This window comes from Botrytis cinerea, chromosome 9 (assembly GCF_000143535.2).
Source record: "Botrytis cinerea B05.10 chromosome 9, complete sequence".
NCBI lineage: Eukaryota > Fungi > Ascomycota > Leotiomycetes > Helotiales > Sclerotiniaceae > Botrytis > Botrytis cinerea.
In genome coordinates, this window is record NC_037318.1 from 1285637 (window position 1) to 1300535 (window position 14899).

General features: G+C 43.5%; 7 protein-coding genes across 8 annotated transcripts; 5 read left to right on the forward strand and 2 right to left on the reverse strand.

The window, feature by feature from the left end:
* The first annotated feature begins 17 nt into the window (after positions 1-17).
* Bcegd2 lies at positions 18-1341 on the forward strand. Its single transcript, XM_024695066.1, has 4 exons — positions 18-83; positions 247-510; positions 669-727; positions 785-1341. Exons 2-4 carry the CDS (start codon positions 265-267, stop codon positions 1116-1118), a joined length of 639 nt encoding a protein of 212 aa, XP_024550859.1. The 5' UTR covers positions 18-83; positions 247-264; the 3' UTR covers positions 1119-1341.
* Positions 1342-1506: 165 nt separating this feature from the next.
* On the forward strand, positions 1507-2636 carry Bcatp7. The gene is made up of 4 exons (XM_001551558.2): positions 1507-1591; positions 1766-2161; positions 2242-2328; positions 2390-2636. Exons 1-4 carry the CDS (start codon positions 1580-1582, stop codon positions 2417-2419), a joined length of 525 nt encoding a protein of 174 aa, XP_001551608.1. The 5' UTR covers positions 1507-1579; the 3' UTR covers positions 2420-2636.
* On the reverse strand, positions 2596-4114 carry BCIN_09g03580 (hypothetical protein). Its single transcript, XM_001551557.2, has one exon. The coding sequence runs from the start codon at positions 3824-3826 to the stop codon at positions 2663-2665; it is 1164 nt and encodes a 387-aa protein (XP_001551607.1). The 5' UTR covers positions 3827-4114; the 3' UTR covers positions 2596-2662.
* Positions 4115-4668: 554 nt separating this feature from the next.
* BCIN_09g03590 (hypothetical protein) lies at positions 4669-6313 on the forward strand. Its single transcript, XM_024695067.1, has 4 exons — positions 4669-4901; positions 4963-5319; positions 5372-5827; positions 5881-6313. Exons 1-4 carry the CDS (start codon positions 4821-4823, stop codon positions 6175-6177), a joined length of 1191 nt encoding a protein of 396 aa, XP_024550860.1. The 5' UTR covers positions 4669-4820; the 3' UTR covers positions 6178-6313.
* A 60-nt stretch (positions 6314-6373) lies between these two features.
* Positions 6374-8661, forward strand: BCIN_09g03600 (hypothetical protein). Its single transcript, XM_024695068.1, has 3 exons — positions 6374-7066; positions 7128-7759; positions 7819-8661. The coding sequence occupies exons 1-3, from the start codon at positions 6464-6466 to the stop codon at positions 8378-8380; spliced, it is 1797 nt and encodes a 598-aa protein (XP_024550861.1). The 5' UTR covers positions 6374-6463; the 3' UTR covers positions 8381-8661.
* Positions 8662-8832: 171 nt separating this feature from the next.
* BCIN_09g03610 (hypothetical protein) lies at positions 8833-13081 on the reverse strand. 2 transcript variants are annotated; one of them, XM_024695069.1, is made up of 5 exons: positions 12834-13081; positions 12643-12767; positions 11571-12598; positions 10740-11276; positions 8833-10686 (listed from the first exon to the last, which is right to left on the reverse strand). In XM_024695069.1, exons 2-5 carry the CDS (start codon positions 12671-12673, stop codon positions 9814-9816), a joined length of 2469 nt encoding a protein of 822 aa, XP_024550863.1. In that variant the 5' UTR covers positions 12674-12767; positions 12834-13081; the 3' UTR covers positions 8833-9813. The 2 variants fall into 2 exon arrangements, with proteins under 2 accessions (XP_024550863.1, XP_024550862.1); XM_024695070.1 differs by having other exon boundaries at positions 11571-12767.
* A 199-nt stretch (positions 13082-13280) lies between these two features.
* On the forward strand, positions 13281-14879 carry BCIN_09g03620 (hypothetical protein). Its single transcript, XM_024695071.1, has 2 exons — positions 13281-13887; positions 13948-14879. The coding sequence occupies exons 1-2, from the start codon at positions 13614-13616 to the stop codon at positions 14502-14504; spliced, it is 831 nt and encodes a 276-aa protein (XP_024550864.1). The 5' UTR covers positions 13281-13613; the 3' UTR covers positions 14505-14879.
* Positions 14880-14899: the final 20 nt, after the last annotated feature.

Consider the following 14899-nt stretch of genomic DNA (forward strand, 5'->3'; position numbering starts at 1 on the left):
CCCTAATTAATTGTAACGGTGACAACCTCGATCTTTGATTCTCTGAGCCCATATCTAATATCATCGTCTTCTTGTAAAGTCAGGTTAGTGAATACCATTATGTTCACAATGTTCATCAGCCTTGTTGTGGTGGAGTTTTCCGCCGTACAAGGAAACTGCCCCCCAATTTCTTTAGCGCACGCACAAAATTTCGGAAAACCAAAACAACGACAATATCATCAAAATTTCTAACAACCCTTTGTACAGCCATAACCACCACCCAACATGTCGAACCCACGTATTGAAGAACTCCCAGATAACGAGGAGCCAACCAAGCAACAAGTTACCGCAGAGGATGAGGGATCCGACAGCTCTGACTCTGAGGCAGAGGGAGAGGAGGTAGCTGGTATCCCAGCAGGTTCCCAAGTCGCTTTCTCCCGCAACGAGAAGAAGGCTCGCAAGTCAATTGCTAAGCTCGGTCTTACAAGAGTTCCTGGTATTACCAGAGTCACTTTGAGACGACCAAAGAACGTAAGCAACTTTTAGTCGGTTTGTCAGTTCACGATTTATGAAGGAAGCTCTCGCGATCAAGGGCTGGCGCTTCGTAGCTGCTTCACAAGCGCGGGGTAGCTTTGACAACGCTTGAGGACAACTTTAAGACTTGTTACTGATTAAACCTCGCGTTATAGATCCTCTTTGTTATCAACCAGCCAGAGGTTTACAAGTCCCCAACCAGCAACACCTACATGTAAGGAACTTCTACCCCGCACTCCAAAAATACATTTTGTACTAATAATTTCTCCAGTGTTTTCGGTGAGGCTAAGATTGAGGACCTTAACTCCCAAGCTCAAGCTTCTGCTGCCGCACAATTGGCTGCTCAAGAATCCCACGATCACGCCGGTCACGACCACTCTGGCCACGACCATTCCCACGATCACGGAAAGGGCAAGGCTGTTGACACCGAGGAGAAGAAAGAAGAGGAAGAGGATGACACAGAGGAGGTCGATGCCACTGGACTCGAGGACAAGGATATCGAATTAGTCATGACCCAAGCCAGTGTTTCGCGCAACAAGGCTGTAAAGGCATTGAAGGAGAATGACAATGATATAGTCAATTCCATCATGGCTCTAAGCATATAGGTCTAAGCTTACTCAGCTGGATCTTTGTGTATTGCTGTTCTGGGTCGACTTTCTATGAGTGCGTGGCAATGGTATTATGTGGGCATACAGTCACACATCCCCGAATGAATTTGGGACTGCTAAATAGTAAAATTCCAATTTAAACTATGTCACCTTCATATGCATTTTAGACTCACCGATTTGAACTATGACTACGCGACAATGTGAAATCTGTTCGAAATCATTTCCACTGAAGAAACGCCTAATAAATATACGAGTTGCAAAAAATAACAACTATAATGGAAACCGGAATTGGCATTCCGTCCAACACTGATAAATCGGGAGATCCTTCACCAGGCTGAATGTTGTGGTAGCATCACGTGATATTGTATTTTCTAGCTCGAACCGAGACTTGCAGCTTTTTGACGACGAATTCAACACAACACAGTTCTCCACTCCCTAATCAAATTAACACCTTCACAATGGCAGCCGGAGTAAGTCGATTCTCTTAATTGAAGCAGTACTATCGTCAGCAGAACTTTTTCCCCCAGACCTCGCTGTCGTGCAGACTTTGCACCCCTCCGAAGAATTCCGAAGACTTCTGCCCCGACCTTCACCCCCTCGCTCTTAATGAGTCCGGATTATTACTAACCAGTCTACCTTCACAGCGCAGTGCAGCCCTCAAACTTGACTGGGCCAAAGTTTCCCAATCCCTCGGACTCAAGGGAGCCACCGCGAACTCCCTCCAAGCCTTCAAGAAGCGCAACGAAGACGCCCGTCGCCGTGTTCAAGCTCTCTCTGAGCAACCTACCAAGGTAGACTTCGCACACTACAAGTCGATCCTCAAGAACACCGCCGTTGTCGACGAGATTGAGAAGCATTTCTCCACATTCAAGCCAGCAACATATGATGTAGCCAGACAAATCAAGGCAATCGAGACTTTCGAGGCCCAAGCTATCAAGAATGCAGAGGAGACCAAGGGTAGAGTTGACTTGGAGTTGAAGGATTTGGCGAAGACATTGAAGAACATCGAGGAGGCTAGACCATTTGAGGATTTGACTGTGGTATGTATCAGCTCTAGGAAAGGATGTGGAAAGTCAAAGAAAAGAAACGGAGTTGGCTAATGTGTGATGTGTGTCTATAGGATGAAGTTGCTGCTGCTCGCCCAGATATTGATGAGAAGACTGCTCAACTCGTTTCCAAGGGTCGCTGGGGTGTTCCAGGTTACAAGGTACGTTAAAAATGGCACAGTTATGTTCTTTGGAATGATACGGCTGCTAATATGTCTATAGGAGAAATTCGGCGATCTTTCTATGCTTTAAATGGAACAAATTCGACTTCCCCTTTTCTTTGTTGCCTGTACTATTGTAGATAGGGACCGGTGGTTGAAGAAGCAAGATCGTGGTGGTCAATCGTTTAAGTGCCAAGTTGGCCAATCATGAAACTGTTTCCTCAATCTCTTGAAGATCTGATAAATTTTACTATTTTGATTGAGTGCTGTACGAGCGTTTCATAACCGAGTTTAAATTTCTACGAATATTAAGATGCCCATTCAAACTTTCTTCTCACAAGTTGGCCTCCTCACTCCATTCCACCCAATTTTCCTCTTTCTGGAGCTCTTTGGTGCCAGCTTCCCCTGGTCTATCCAGAGCCCACTTCGCTCCTTTAACAAGTTCCATTTCGGTCCTCTGAGCTTCATTTAACACCATCCCCTTCAACCAAAACGTATGAGGCCATCCAAATTCTACTCGAATCTTCACACCATATCCTCTCTCCTTCAACCCAAGAGCAAGACATACCCCGTCAGAATAATATATATCATTAGTACAAAGCTGTATGAACCATTTTGTATTGATATCTTCTTGATCGCTTCCAACAGGCTTGGATGCCTCATTGAGCTTTGGCATCTCCGTCAACGTTTCCAAAGGCATCTTATACCCCTTGACTCTGTTTTCTCTCGTCACAGCCGGTTTGTTCAATATCCCTGTGTAAAACTCCTCTCTCATGCTCGTGTGTATAGTTTTCCATTCTTCTGGGATACTTGCCCCGTTATCTGTAGCATCACATGTTACTGGACATCTCAAGATAACTCCTAGTATCCGCCTCCTTTCTTTTCTATCATTTCTGCTTTCTTCTTGAAGATAAGTCAAAGCAATAGTAGCAGCCAGTTGTCCCCCGCTTGAACTCCCCACCAGGACGAATTTTCGGGAAGGGAATTTAGTACAGAGATAGGTGAAAGCGGATAGTGCGTCGGATACAGAATCGTCGGCAGTGAAAGAGGGGAGTAGGCGGTAGGATATTGAGAGGAGTGGGAGGGAAAGGGAAAGGGATAGTTGACGACATGTTAGATCTTCGGAATCGAGATCGCCAACGTAAAGACCACCACCGTGGAAATAGATGATCAGTGGTTGAGAGTCTGAATTGGGGGCAGAGGCAGAGTTGGTGGCGGAAGTGGGCGTGTAGAGACGAGTAGGGATTTCGTGCCCCGATGGTGAAGGGATAGAAGAGGAAGTTATGACAAGGTTTTGAGCAAGGTGAATAAGAGAAGTGCGGAGAAGACTGGTGTTTTGATTGATGCAGTTTTTACTGTATACAGACTTGCGAACATCAGGGGAGGTAGAGGTACTAGGCGCGGGGAGATGAGGAATATGTGATTCCCAGACTCGGTTCAACGGAGGAGGATGGGTCAGAATGAGGGGGTGAGAGCTGGAATCAGGAATGGAAGACATTGGGGATTTTATTTTATTTGATTGTTCGTCCGTACGCTTGATGCTTGGTGGTATCGTGTAAGGTAATGGTTTAAAGCTGAAGGAATCTTTAACTCAATGAATGCGATGCGAGTTAGTGGTTTTTTGGGGCTTAGACTAGCACTTAAAGATCATTATTTAAAGACTGGCGACGGAAGAACTGTCAACGTCGCTTGAAGATTGACAATTGATACAATACAAAGATGACTCTACAAACTACAGTATTTTGAAAGCCAGGTATTTTTCCGGTGGGTGACATGTAGGGTCTCCGAGGCGTGCGAGGCGTGATGGCGTTCTGTAGACTAACGGGTATTTTATATATGCAGGGTCTTTAGCGTAACTTTTTCCGAGGCGGGGTATTTTGTGTCCCTCGTACTGAGATGCCTAGCGCGCTTTAGCAATATGCAATTCTAGTCTTCACTTCGTTACTGGAGGTGATGCTCGAGCTCCTATTTCCATACTCGATTGCTACATATTGTTCCAATTGTCTGTATACTGAGCAACGATTCTTGGGGATTAGCCCTGAGATGATGAATGCTGTTGGAGTCTCGGTTTGGGCCCGGTGATACAAGAAGCTGGTAGATCTGTGGTGTTGATGACTGGTTTCGTCCCCTCCAAATTTCTGTTGCCAGAATTGCTATTCACATGCCCTTATACTGACCTTCAAAGGAGGTTTATCACTCTCATCTCAAGCTACCTACTACACTAGTCGAAGGTAATTGAATAAATATATTTGACTCTCACCGCTATCAACTAACCGGCATAATCAAAGCGGTGAGTTGCAAAATAAAAAATGATTGGTCTCATCTTTCATTCACTTCATAGACTGCATTACTTTTACGATTTAGTGAATCTCGTTGTGTATATTTCTTGCTGGACTATAGACATGTACCGGTGGTACACCATTAAAACTAACATTGTAATTTTCTATCCTTCATGCTGAACTATATGGGGTATAGGTGCATATCATCAAGTCATGGCTGGAACACCGATCAAGGTTCCGGGAAAGAATACTCGTGACTCCAGCAAGTCTGCTGTTCTAGCCAGAAAGATTATGGTATGGACTCTTATAATAGAATAAAACATACTGGACTAGCTTGACTGACTTTGGATCCTAGAAACGACCACCTGGTAGGCCTCTCAAGAAAAAATCCTCAAAGGTCGCATCACAAATGTCAAAGTCTCTCACTTCTATTCTTCGGGAGTCGAAAGTCCGCACCTTGAAGAACATCAAATCGAGACGTAAGATGTCGCAACTTGAGAGATTGCCAACGGAGATTCTAGAGCAGATTTTCTTCGGCTGTTGGAACTTGAGCTTGCCAGCGTGTAGTCCAGTTATAGGAGGAAAACTAAGTAGTGTTGCTGTCTACAACAAGATCATTATTGCCGCTTTTGGTCCGGTTTGGGATGAATGGTATGGGCAACTGTTAGATCCAGCTTTGGACTTGGACTATGGTGGCAATAGCAGCTTACAGGTAAGCCTAGATACTATAGCTGGACCAGGATTGACTGACGATATGGGCTTAGTCTACTATTTTAAAATTTCGCTGGGCAAAGTTGCCGATGCTTCTCCAAGGTCAAGACTTATGGGTTCAAAAGCATGCACTAGAACGTCCATTTTCGCTTGCTCTTGGGACAATTGCCTTTCACCATAGGGATGATATAGAAGGTATTGACCCTAAGACTGCTTCAGCAGCTGAGCTACTTGACAATGATTTTGCCAAGTATTGTAACGCGTTTCAGAGAATGGATGTCTCTTCTAGAACGGATGCCTCCGAAACATTGGATTTAATTTCGAGTTTAGTTGAGCAAAGAGAGCAAATTTTCGACCTGGGTAGTCAGAATTATGCGAATGTTGCCAGAGGTACCGAGATACCTCATACACTATTAATGGGCCCGTGGGATGAGGAGGCTGTCAAATTCTTATTTTGGTTAGTTATGGGAGGAGCACGTATTGACTGGCTCGCGTCAACGAGCGGAGAGGTATTATTCCACTAAAATCGATTTGCGTCAAGGTCCTGCTAACAAAAATCTAGGCAGCTATTATTGGGTATAAAAATGCTGTTCGAGAGTGTAGAATCGAGGTGATATACCTCTTGTTGTATGCTGGTGTCAATCATAAACTCGATGAAGACATTTTCCAATATACCCTCGAAAATGCAGATCCAGACAGGCATTTTATGACCATACTTCTGATGGTCTACCTTCCATATCAAGACCCTTACCCTTGGATCATTGAAGAGATTTTCCGCTTCAAAAGTGGTCATGAGCATGAGAATGATAACAAGAAGGTTAGGTTGGTTGAGGATTTCCTCACGGTATTCAATGTTTGATTGCTTAGGGTTAGGCGTTAGTTTTAGATTCCACAGCCAAATGCTTCTTAATACCCAAATTTATATGCGACAACTATAAAGGCTTTTGTTATGCAGATGCAGATTCAACAATCAAAAAGTGCCGGAAAATTATTCACGTGATCATGGTAATACTTGGATTTGGATATTTGGATTGTCCAAGCTTTTTTTTTTGATAGAAATATATTTACGACATCAACGGTTCAAAATAACGCACATGAAGCAGCAAGTGATTCGTAAACGGTTGGATTAGCTCTTTTCAGCTGCTATGCGGTCACATATACACAACCATGTACCATCAGCATCTTTATTGAGATTCCTGCGGGCACAATCTGAAGGCGTTTGTTTTTTCAGTTCCAACCCAAGACAAGGTTATTCTTTGGACCATGCCCCTCATGTCCCAGCTTCTAGCCTAGGATACAATTATCCTTCGAGGTCATGTCGGAGACCACTCTCGACTTCACTACAGCGTAGAGCAACCGTTGAAGCTGGGTTCCAAAATCCGAAGTTTTTACGACCACGATTGGCCACCTCGGATTCTTCTTCAAACGCCACTCAATCCAAACGGGTAACTTTATCAAGTAACAACCCTGCGACTCACAATCGCTCGCAGACAAGTCGTGGAATATTCTCAGGCGCAAGAAGATGGCCATTCAAGCTTTGGTCTGCGAAGAGGGACGGAAAACCATTGCAACCGGACGATTTACCAAATCTCAGTGAGGATGGAAGAGACCTGGATGTGTTTAGTCTGGGACGATCTGTATCTGTGAAGGCTGCTAGTGAGCCTCGACTACGATGTACAGAGTTAGATGAGAATGGGAATGTGGTTCTTGTGAATGGGGAGTTCAAGAAGAGCGAGCTTATTGCTAAGGTAGGGCAGGACTTCTTCCCTCGCATACACCTTGACTGTGCTAATACTGATTTGCATATAGTATGGACTGCTTCCTCGAGATCTTCGAAAAATTGACTCGAGTACGCTTCCGCATATTCTCGTTCGTCCTTCAGCTATCCTCATAAACCTCCTCCATCTTCGAGTCCTCATAAAATCTAATAGAGTCTTGATTTTCGACGCTTATGGCTCTACTGATACATATACACAATCGCTCTTTATGTATGATTTAGAAGGAAAGCTTAGCCAAAAGCAAACTTCTGCATCTGCCGGTGCCCTTCCATACGAATTTCGTGCCCTCGAAGCTGTCCTCATATCGGTTACATCTGGCTTGGAAAAGGAATTTGAAACGGTTCGAGAACCAGTTGTTAGGGTTCTGAAGGAGTTAGAAGAGGATATCGATCGAGACAAGCTCCGCTACCTCCTTATTTATTCCAAGAAACTCGGCACATTCGAACAGAAGGCGAAATTAGTCAGGGACTCGATTGATGAGTTGCTGGAAGCAGATGATGATCTAGCTGCTATGTATCTCACCGAGAAAGACCATGATCTGAAAAGAGGGGAGGATGACCATACAGAAGTCGAAATGTTGTTGGAATCTTACCACAAGCTTTGCGACGAAATTGTTCAGGAGTCTGGAAATTTAGTTTCTAACATCAGGAACACTGAAGAAATGTATGATTCTAGAACAACAATTCCCTCCCCATTGCAAGTACTAATCTAGAAATCTACAGAGTTAAAGCCATCCTCGATGCCAATCGCAATTCTCTTATGCTTCTCGAGCTTAAAATATCCATTGGAACGCTCGGCATGGGTTCTGGCGCATTCATCGCCGCTCTATACGGCATGAATTTAAAAAACCACATTGAAGAATCCGATCTCGGTTTCTTAGGCGTATCAGGCTGGTGTGGAATATTCGCCGCCATCGTCTGGTTCTACGGAATCTCCAAACTCAAGAAAGTTCAACGTGTCAGTATGTGGGGAGAAAGTGGAATGCGCGGACGCAATTGGAGAGTTGCGGAAGATGAAACGAAGGCTTTAGAAATGGACAAGGGGAGAAGAGACAGGGGAAGAAGATTAAAAGAGGAGAGGGGAAGTGCTATGGAAGAGGTTAGGGCGAAGGTGATGGAACAAAGAAAATCTATTCATGAGAGTGCACAGGCTGCTGGGAATGCGGAAAAGAGGGCAAGAGAGATGGCGGCTAGAAGTGCAGGACACGGGCACGGGCACGGTCATGGTCATGGTCATGGTCATGGTCATGCGAAAAGGGGATTAGACACGGTTACTGATACTTAGATATAGGATTCATTTAGAAGGCAGGGGAAGGCGAGAGTCTATTTTGAAATGGCGTCATGGATATGTGTGTACGATTATGAACGAGTATATGTATGAATAAAGGAGTCGGGCGTTTCTCACTGGCAAAAGTCTTACAAAAACGTGGCGAGGAGCTTTTGGTAATGGTCTAGCTGTACTGAGATTAGATAAATGGGTGAGAGTTGGAGAGCTGAATGAGACTCCGCTCTCGGAAAGATGTGATTGAGATATTTATTATTAATGAGATACCCCACTTCTCTTCATTTACTTCAAGTTTCTTTCTTTTTATTTAGTTGATTGATTCAATGATTTTGTGGGAGATGTTGCATTAGTGTGGAATTGGATGGCGTGAGGGATAGATAATACGAACGGATATGCAATGAGTAAATCTCATCAAACATGGGGAAATAGTGGTTTTCTGGTAGTGCGTTGAGTGTATCTTTATGAGCAGTGTATTGAGAAGCTTAAGCGTCTTTCGTATTCATCGCATACTTAGATGATGCTACCTAGATAATTCTTGCATCTAACCTCGCCTCATTCATGCATATAATATCCAATCTTATCTTTCCATCACCGATGCGTATACCCCTCGTATCTAGCATCAGACAAGAAAACTAGCCATCTCTTCATATTCGTCGATACATTTGGAGTTTCTGGTATCTTAACCTTTCCCTCCTATCTAATCTGACCCCCAAGAGATCCGAGTCGAAGATGCCTAAAAAGAAGCACAAATCCGGCCAGCCGGTCCCCAGTACCTCCTTATGTCCATCCAAGTAGACAGAGTAGAATCAACTCATCACGTTCTTCATATAGCAAACATGTATCTCATGGCCCTTTTCCTGGCTTCTCCTCTCACCCTCCCATTTCTTATGTTAGGTGTCGACTTTTTAGATATTCCAGATCACCTGTCTTGATTAAGTAGAACTTTACCCACAAATGGGAGCCTGCGAAGGTGATCTCGTGCTGAATACAATGTTGTCTAGAACTTGTCTCCATCGTTTACTGATTGCAAACTAATGAGCCTAACATGAAACCAAGTTTTGGCGGGGTGTCGGCATCACTACCCTCTCTTGACCTTCATGATTTCTACACTTAGGTGCTTGTTTGTCTTTTGAATTCGATATCATCCATAAATTCTCACCATTGCTCGGCCAAGGTGCGAGAAACTCAGGTTTGGCATTGTATGAAGAATGCTTGAAAAAGAAGTGAGGGCGGGCAAATAATGGTGGAAGTGGGATGGGAAACTGAGACGGGGTGGTTTTCCATGGAAGCTATGTTGAGGGTGGCGGGCATCTAGCGTTGGTATTCCCGAGGGTTTCGTAAAAGAGATCGATGTTCTCCCATTGAGTAACTCACTTCAACGTGTTGATGAGTGAAACGCTAAATTTGTATTTTATCAACTGACTTAAAATGTACTATGTCTCTGAAAGGATGGGTTTCGGTGTTTCGCCCCTGTTGTGCGCTTGGTTGATGGTGTTCGTCATGGCCTCGTCACTTACCCTTTTCCATTTAGCGTCCACCGACAGCCATTTTTCTTCAGCGTCACTATAAGCTTTTGAGTTTTGTCCATAATGCTTGACAATTTGTAGTACATTCTTCGTATAGTTGCATCGAGCTAAATCCCAATCGGCGCGAAGTTGACGACAAGTTTCTAAAGTAAAGATTCTTGGAAGATATGGTTCGGGTAGAACAGTGAGTGTTCCAGATTCATCGTGGGGTTCTGCAAGAGGACCTCCATTATCTTCAAATAGTTTCTTCAGATAAATACCAGACTTCTTGATACCCTTGACTTTCCACTGGGATTGGTTGATCGCTGATTGGGCATTTTGATAATCTTCGATACTTGGTGCTCCGTTTTCAACCGATGGAGACGTAGGTCGCGAGGTCCAGTCTTGAATCAATGGATCATGGCTACCAGAACTTACAGAGAATAACCGAATCGCAATGTGTAGATATTGTGCGGAACCCAACTCCTCTATTTCCGATGCCTTGTTGTGGTCATTAGAGAATAATAATATTAATGCTTGTCGAACAACCCCCTGAATACAAAGACTGTAGAAAGCTGACAGCCACCAGAATCGGTTTCGCATGTTTTCTTTCAGGAATATAACTCGAGATAGTTCATCAAGGTACTGCTCTACTTGTAATTCGAGATCGCGTATACAATCGACCTTACAAATAGACATTTCGCATGCTTCATGCGAATTTTCGAAGCCTCCCAATGTATTGACGTGTAGAGCTTCAATGCAAGTGCGAAGGCAGGTAAGTGAGTAAGCAATTAGTTGATTCTGCAAATTTATATGAGCTCGAGTTATAAGGAATGTAGAGTGCTACTACTTACACTATCAAAGCTTGCTTGATATATAGCTGCAGAATTCAGAAGTAATATAAAATCTTCTAGGGTCCCATTGTGTAATGTTATCCAGGGATGAACTGCTTTTTCTGCACTTTCACAGTTGAGAAGTCCCCAAAGTATAGTCAAAATGCAGTCATCAAGAGGATCCAACACAGCTGGTGCAGTCTCTTTGGATCTTTCTAAAAAAGATGATCTGTTTCGTTGCAGGCCAATGGCTAGCGGTCCATCAGTTGCCAAATTTTGAAGAAAGTGACTAATTTTTGTGGGGTTTGAAGTGCTCATAATCCCAGGACTTAAATTCTTTTCGCGACGCTCCGAAATATCGAAGCGACATCGATTTGCAAAAAGCCATGGCTTGCACATTTCTGATACTGTAGATGGACTCGATGCTTGCATAGTTCTTGCAGGACATAGTGATATCGGAAGCATTTTGTTTTTGATATCGCCCCGTCTGCACCCAATACTGTGCCATGGTCCACCCCGCTTCCCTTTACATTGACTGCAACAGTTTTGTGCATCGCACTTTAGAGTGTTAGCTACTTGTTTTAGATACCTTGAGTACAGATTGAGTATGTGTTGGTGAATGGTAAAGTCGTGCACAGTAACACGAGCCAAACATCAAAGAAAAACATTCTTCGCATTTCTCTGGTGTCGCGACACACAGATCATGGCAATATTAACCGAATCATCATTCCTGGGAATAATCGCTGTGTAGATTTACCAAAGAACCCGATGAAAATGAAAGAAAATGATATAAGACCGTACCACAAAATGTTCTTCCTCTGAAGCGAAGGGAAATTAGATCGGTGGACTTACTGGTTTTCGTAAAAACTTGCAGCGCCAACAAGCCCCTATAGCTTTCACAGCATTGGCTTTGGCACGTGTGGCAGAGTCTAAACGGCCCATACGACGAGGCGACGATCCATAAGTAGTTGGCATACTCGAAAAACCGGGCGTCGAACTAAAAACCCCTTCTTGATAGCTTGATGGTGTATTGCCAAGGCTAGAATCGCTTCGATTCCAATTAGGCTTGACAACAATGTCAATTCCTTGTGACTGTGAATTCTTTGATGGCACACTATGGGCCGAATCTACAGGACTAAGAGGTCGAGGCGTTGGTACGTCTAGCACCGCCACAGGAGCCGGAGGTGTGTCTCTCCATGCTGGTATATCGGTTATAGGGTTCTGAGTTCCGCTAGTAACTGGAGTGCCCGATACCAATTGAACACTTTCGCATAATTCATGTGAATCCTCAAAAGTACTATTGTCGAGTCGAATATCATCCAGCATGTTGGTGTCCGGGTCAAAGTCATATTGATCCACAATATTTACCAGATCAATCCATTCTGGCAATCTTTCGTCACCATCATGCTCGATGTGAAAGCCGTTTGTAGAGGTACCAAAGGTGCCGTTATCCAGATTCAAATCATTGAATAGCACGTTGGCAGATCGTTCATCTGAAAGTTCCATGCTTTGTGCAAATGCATCAGAATCACCGGAGAATTCAGGCAGTGGTGCTAAGAGATCTTGGTATGCGGAAATATCCACATCCATGTTTGAATCTCCAGTATCAAACATGAAGTCATGATAAGACGAACCTTGTAAATCAGTCTGATAATTGTCAAAATCGGGTAACTCCAAAGTATGAAGAGTCGAGTTTCGGGTGATAGTGACTTTGCGAGTATCATATGCATAGCGGAACCGAAAATCCAGCCGTTTGGACAGACATCGAGCAGTCTCGACTTGGCAATCTTCTGGCACATCGATGGTTATTTCATCCGCCGAGCTTTTTCTAAAGGTAACCAATTGAACATAAATGGAAAGATTTGAATTTTTATTCATATCTATGAGAATTAGCATATATGAGTGGTCACTCTAGTAGATTTACCAATTCCGGAGGTATCTAAGAAGTCATCCATGATGAGGACGAATGATCGAGGGAGGCAGCTTGTATCTCATGAATATCAATCACGTGAGTGCAGACGCTCCTCATACGAAGAGTGAGGATTCTTTCTATTGAGGCAATCTAAGTCAATAACAATGATGACAATTGACTGTTGATAGAAAACAATAACTGACATGGAATCGGCAAGGGTGGTTCTACCCGATTCTTGGAGCGTATGACATTTAACGGCTAAGGTGCTTGATCTCCTTCGGTTGTGTGATCTCCTGAGGACCGCCTTGTTAAGGTTAAGGACCCAACTAAACAACAGGAAATAGAATATTCAATTTGTATAATAAATTTGACAGTGAGTGTATATGAGAGTTTGTTATTGTAGACTGATTAAATTCTTTTAATGAAGATGTTTTGGATCTCACGAATTGTCAGGTAGGGATGCAGATATCAGCCCAAGGTAAGAAAGCGAAGGCGGTCCTAGAAATGGATATGTACCTTCCTACAATATGATTGGACATCGCATAGCTTCGGATGTCAATACTAGATTCATGATATAAAACAATAGAAACACACCACACAGGGCGACATTTTGTGACCTTGTGGTGCGGTTCTAGTATATAGACGGGGGTGATTTTAAAGAGAACTCCACAAAGACCGCCTTTTTATAGTCCAGTCTGACAGGAAGAAACAGAATTATTACCTACGGACCATCCCGCCTTCGGGGCCAGCCGCCACATTACACAGTTGTAATATGTTCATAAGTCTAAAGTTGGTGATGAGACCGCTTGCAAATATCTACCCTCTGAGTAGAAGACCGCCTCCAGTCTACAGGTCACTATCCGCATGTGTGAGAGGTAAGATGGCTACAAAAGCAGCCCGTGGTGCATACCATCTTCTTATTTGTGCTTATTCTTTACAAATTTCAAACGAAATACTCTCCAACAACCTGCTTATCAATCGATATGACGCAAAACAACCGAGTTCCTTATCATTTTTGCAAATATAATCAGAACTTACCACGGCTCGACCAAGCTTCTCCAAGTTCTTTATATTCTCAAAGTCGACAGGAGGACTCCAATAGAGAAGAGAAAACATCACAGTTTATCTTTCCAACAAATACCTGCGATTACCAATTAGATCCTGACGATGAGCTGGTCTCATCCCTTGATGTTGTTGGCTGCTCTACGAACCATTGTTGCTGGAATAGAAGTGCCAATGCCGAATTAAGTGACTATAGTATGAAGCCATATCTCACATTGGTATGCTGAGAATATGCCGAATCTAATGTATCAACAGATGAACATAGCATTGAACAAGTTCAAGCATCAACATCGAGATTTCTCCTAGGGATAATCGGTATGCCGACCAATCTTGATGGACTCAGTTTCGTGGACTTCGAGCTTTTTGACTCCCAAAGCCAGGAATACGAAAATTCTGATGACCCCTGGCTCGAACCATCCATATCGATTGGCCGCCCAAAGCTTCACCTCAATGATTGCCAGAGCTGCAAGACTTTCAATACATTTGATACACCAAGGAGTTCTGAAATGAGTTTGTCTCAGGTGGACCTTTGTTCACCTCCCCCAAACTCTGTTACTAGCTCCTGGAGTATGGGCAATGAATCCATGGCTTTGTTTCCCACGATCTATTCAGGAGACTATCTCGGAGCTTCAAACTCTGATTTTGTAGTCGGTGTTGGTCAGTGGATGTGTGGAACGATGGTCGAAGCGAATGATCTAGAAGATGAATCGAAGATTCTTCGAAACACAGATAACAACACTACTTCTCAACCTAGTCAAGCAACCGGTAGAATAATAGACTGTTTCGAGCTCATTTTCTATGGAGACGAATGACGAAGGTAATACAGATATGGACATGTATTCTGTTTCACAACAAATAAACCACCACGCTGTATGTTTCTCACACCGAGGCAAGAGTGCAGTCCTCGAGTAATGGGTAGGAGATATGTAACATCCCTGATGAAGATTTCGAAGAAAAACCACAGTCTGATTAAGCACCAACTACCAAGACTTAACCTTAAAGTTTCATGCAGATTTTTAAGTCAAAGATCATCATCCATCTCGGGACCGAGGCTCACGTGATATTAAATATCGAACTCTCCTTTCACTCCCAAAGGAAAACATGATTTACTTTCCAGCTTCTTTTGCGGTTCAATTCTTAACTTTAAAAAATTTCTCATGGTGGTACAGTCAAATAGTCTTCTCACAATACGTAAATGTCCAAAAAA

Bases quoted from the DNA above. Each gene is read 5' to 3' on its own strand.
- BCIN_09g03610 (XM_024695069.1), bottom strand. From the start codon at position 12,673: ATGGATGACTTCTTAGATACCTCCGGAATTG. The intron at 12,599-12,642 runs GTAAATCTACTA...TAATTCTCATAG, and splicing joins CTTAGATACCTCCGGAATTG to ATATGAATAAAAATTCAAAT. The intron at 11,277-11,570 runs GTAAGTCCACCG...AACACTCTAAAG, and splicing joins GCAAGTTTTTACGAAAACCA to TGCGATGCACAAAACTGTTG.
- BCIN_09g03620 (XM_024695071.1), top strand. From the start codon at position 13,614: ATGACGCAAAACAACCGAGTTCCTTATCATTTTTGCAAATATAATCAG. The intron at 13,888-13,947 runs GTATGAAGCCAT...ATGTATCAACAG, and splicing joins TGCCGAATTAAGTGACTATA to ATGAACATAGCATTGAACAA.
- BCIN_09g03590 (XM_024695067.1), top strand. From the start codon at position 4,821: ATGGCTGGAACACCGATCAAGGTTCCGGGAAAGAATACTCGTGACTCC. The intron at 4,902-4,962 runs GTATGGACTCTT...TTTGGATCCTAG, and splicing joins TTCTAGCCAGAAAGATTATG to AAACGACCACCTGGTAGGCC. The intron at 5,828-5,880 runs GTATTATTCCAC...ACAAAAATCTAG, and splicing joins TCGCGTCAACGAGCGGAGAG to GCAGCTATTATTGGGTATAA.
- Bcegd2 (XM_024695066.1), top strand. From the start codon at position 265: ATGTCGAACCCACGTATTGAAGAACTCCCAGATAACGAGGAGCCAACC. The intron at 511-668 runs GTAAGCAACTTT...CTCGCGTTATAG, and splicing joins CTTTGAGACGACCAAAGAAC to ATCCTCTTTGTTATCAACCA. The intron at 728-784 runs GTAAGGAACTTC...TAATTTCTCCAG, and splicing joins CCAACCAGCAACACCTACAT to TGTTTTCGGTGAGGCTAAGA.
- BCIN_09g03580 (XM_001551557.2), bottom strand. From the start codon at position 3,826: ATGTCTTCCATTCCTGATTCCAGCTCTCACCCCCTCATTCTGACCCAT.
- Bcatp7 (XM_001551558.2), top strand. The intron at 2,162-2,241 runs GTATGTATCAGC...GTGTGTCTATAG, and splicing joins CATTTGAGGATTTGACTGTG to GATGAAGTTGCTGCTGCTCG. The intron at 2,329-2,389 runs GTACGTTAAAAA...ATATGTCTATAG, and splicing joins GGGGTGTTCCAGGTTACAAG to GAGAAATTCGGCGATCTTTC.
- BCIN_09g03600 (XM_024695068.1), top strand. From the start codon at position 6,464: ATGCGGTCACATATACACAACCATGTACCATCAGCATCTTTATTGAGA. The intron at 7,067-7,127 runs GTAGGGCAGGAC...ATTTGCATATAG, and splicing joins AGAGCGAGCTTATTGCTAAG to TATGGACTGCTTCCTCGAGA. The intron at 7,760-7,818 runs GTATGATTCTAG...AGAAATCTACAG, and splicing joins ATCAGGAACACTGAAGAAAT to AGTTAAAGCCATCCTCGATG.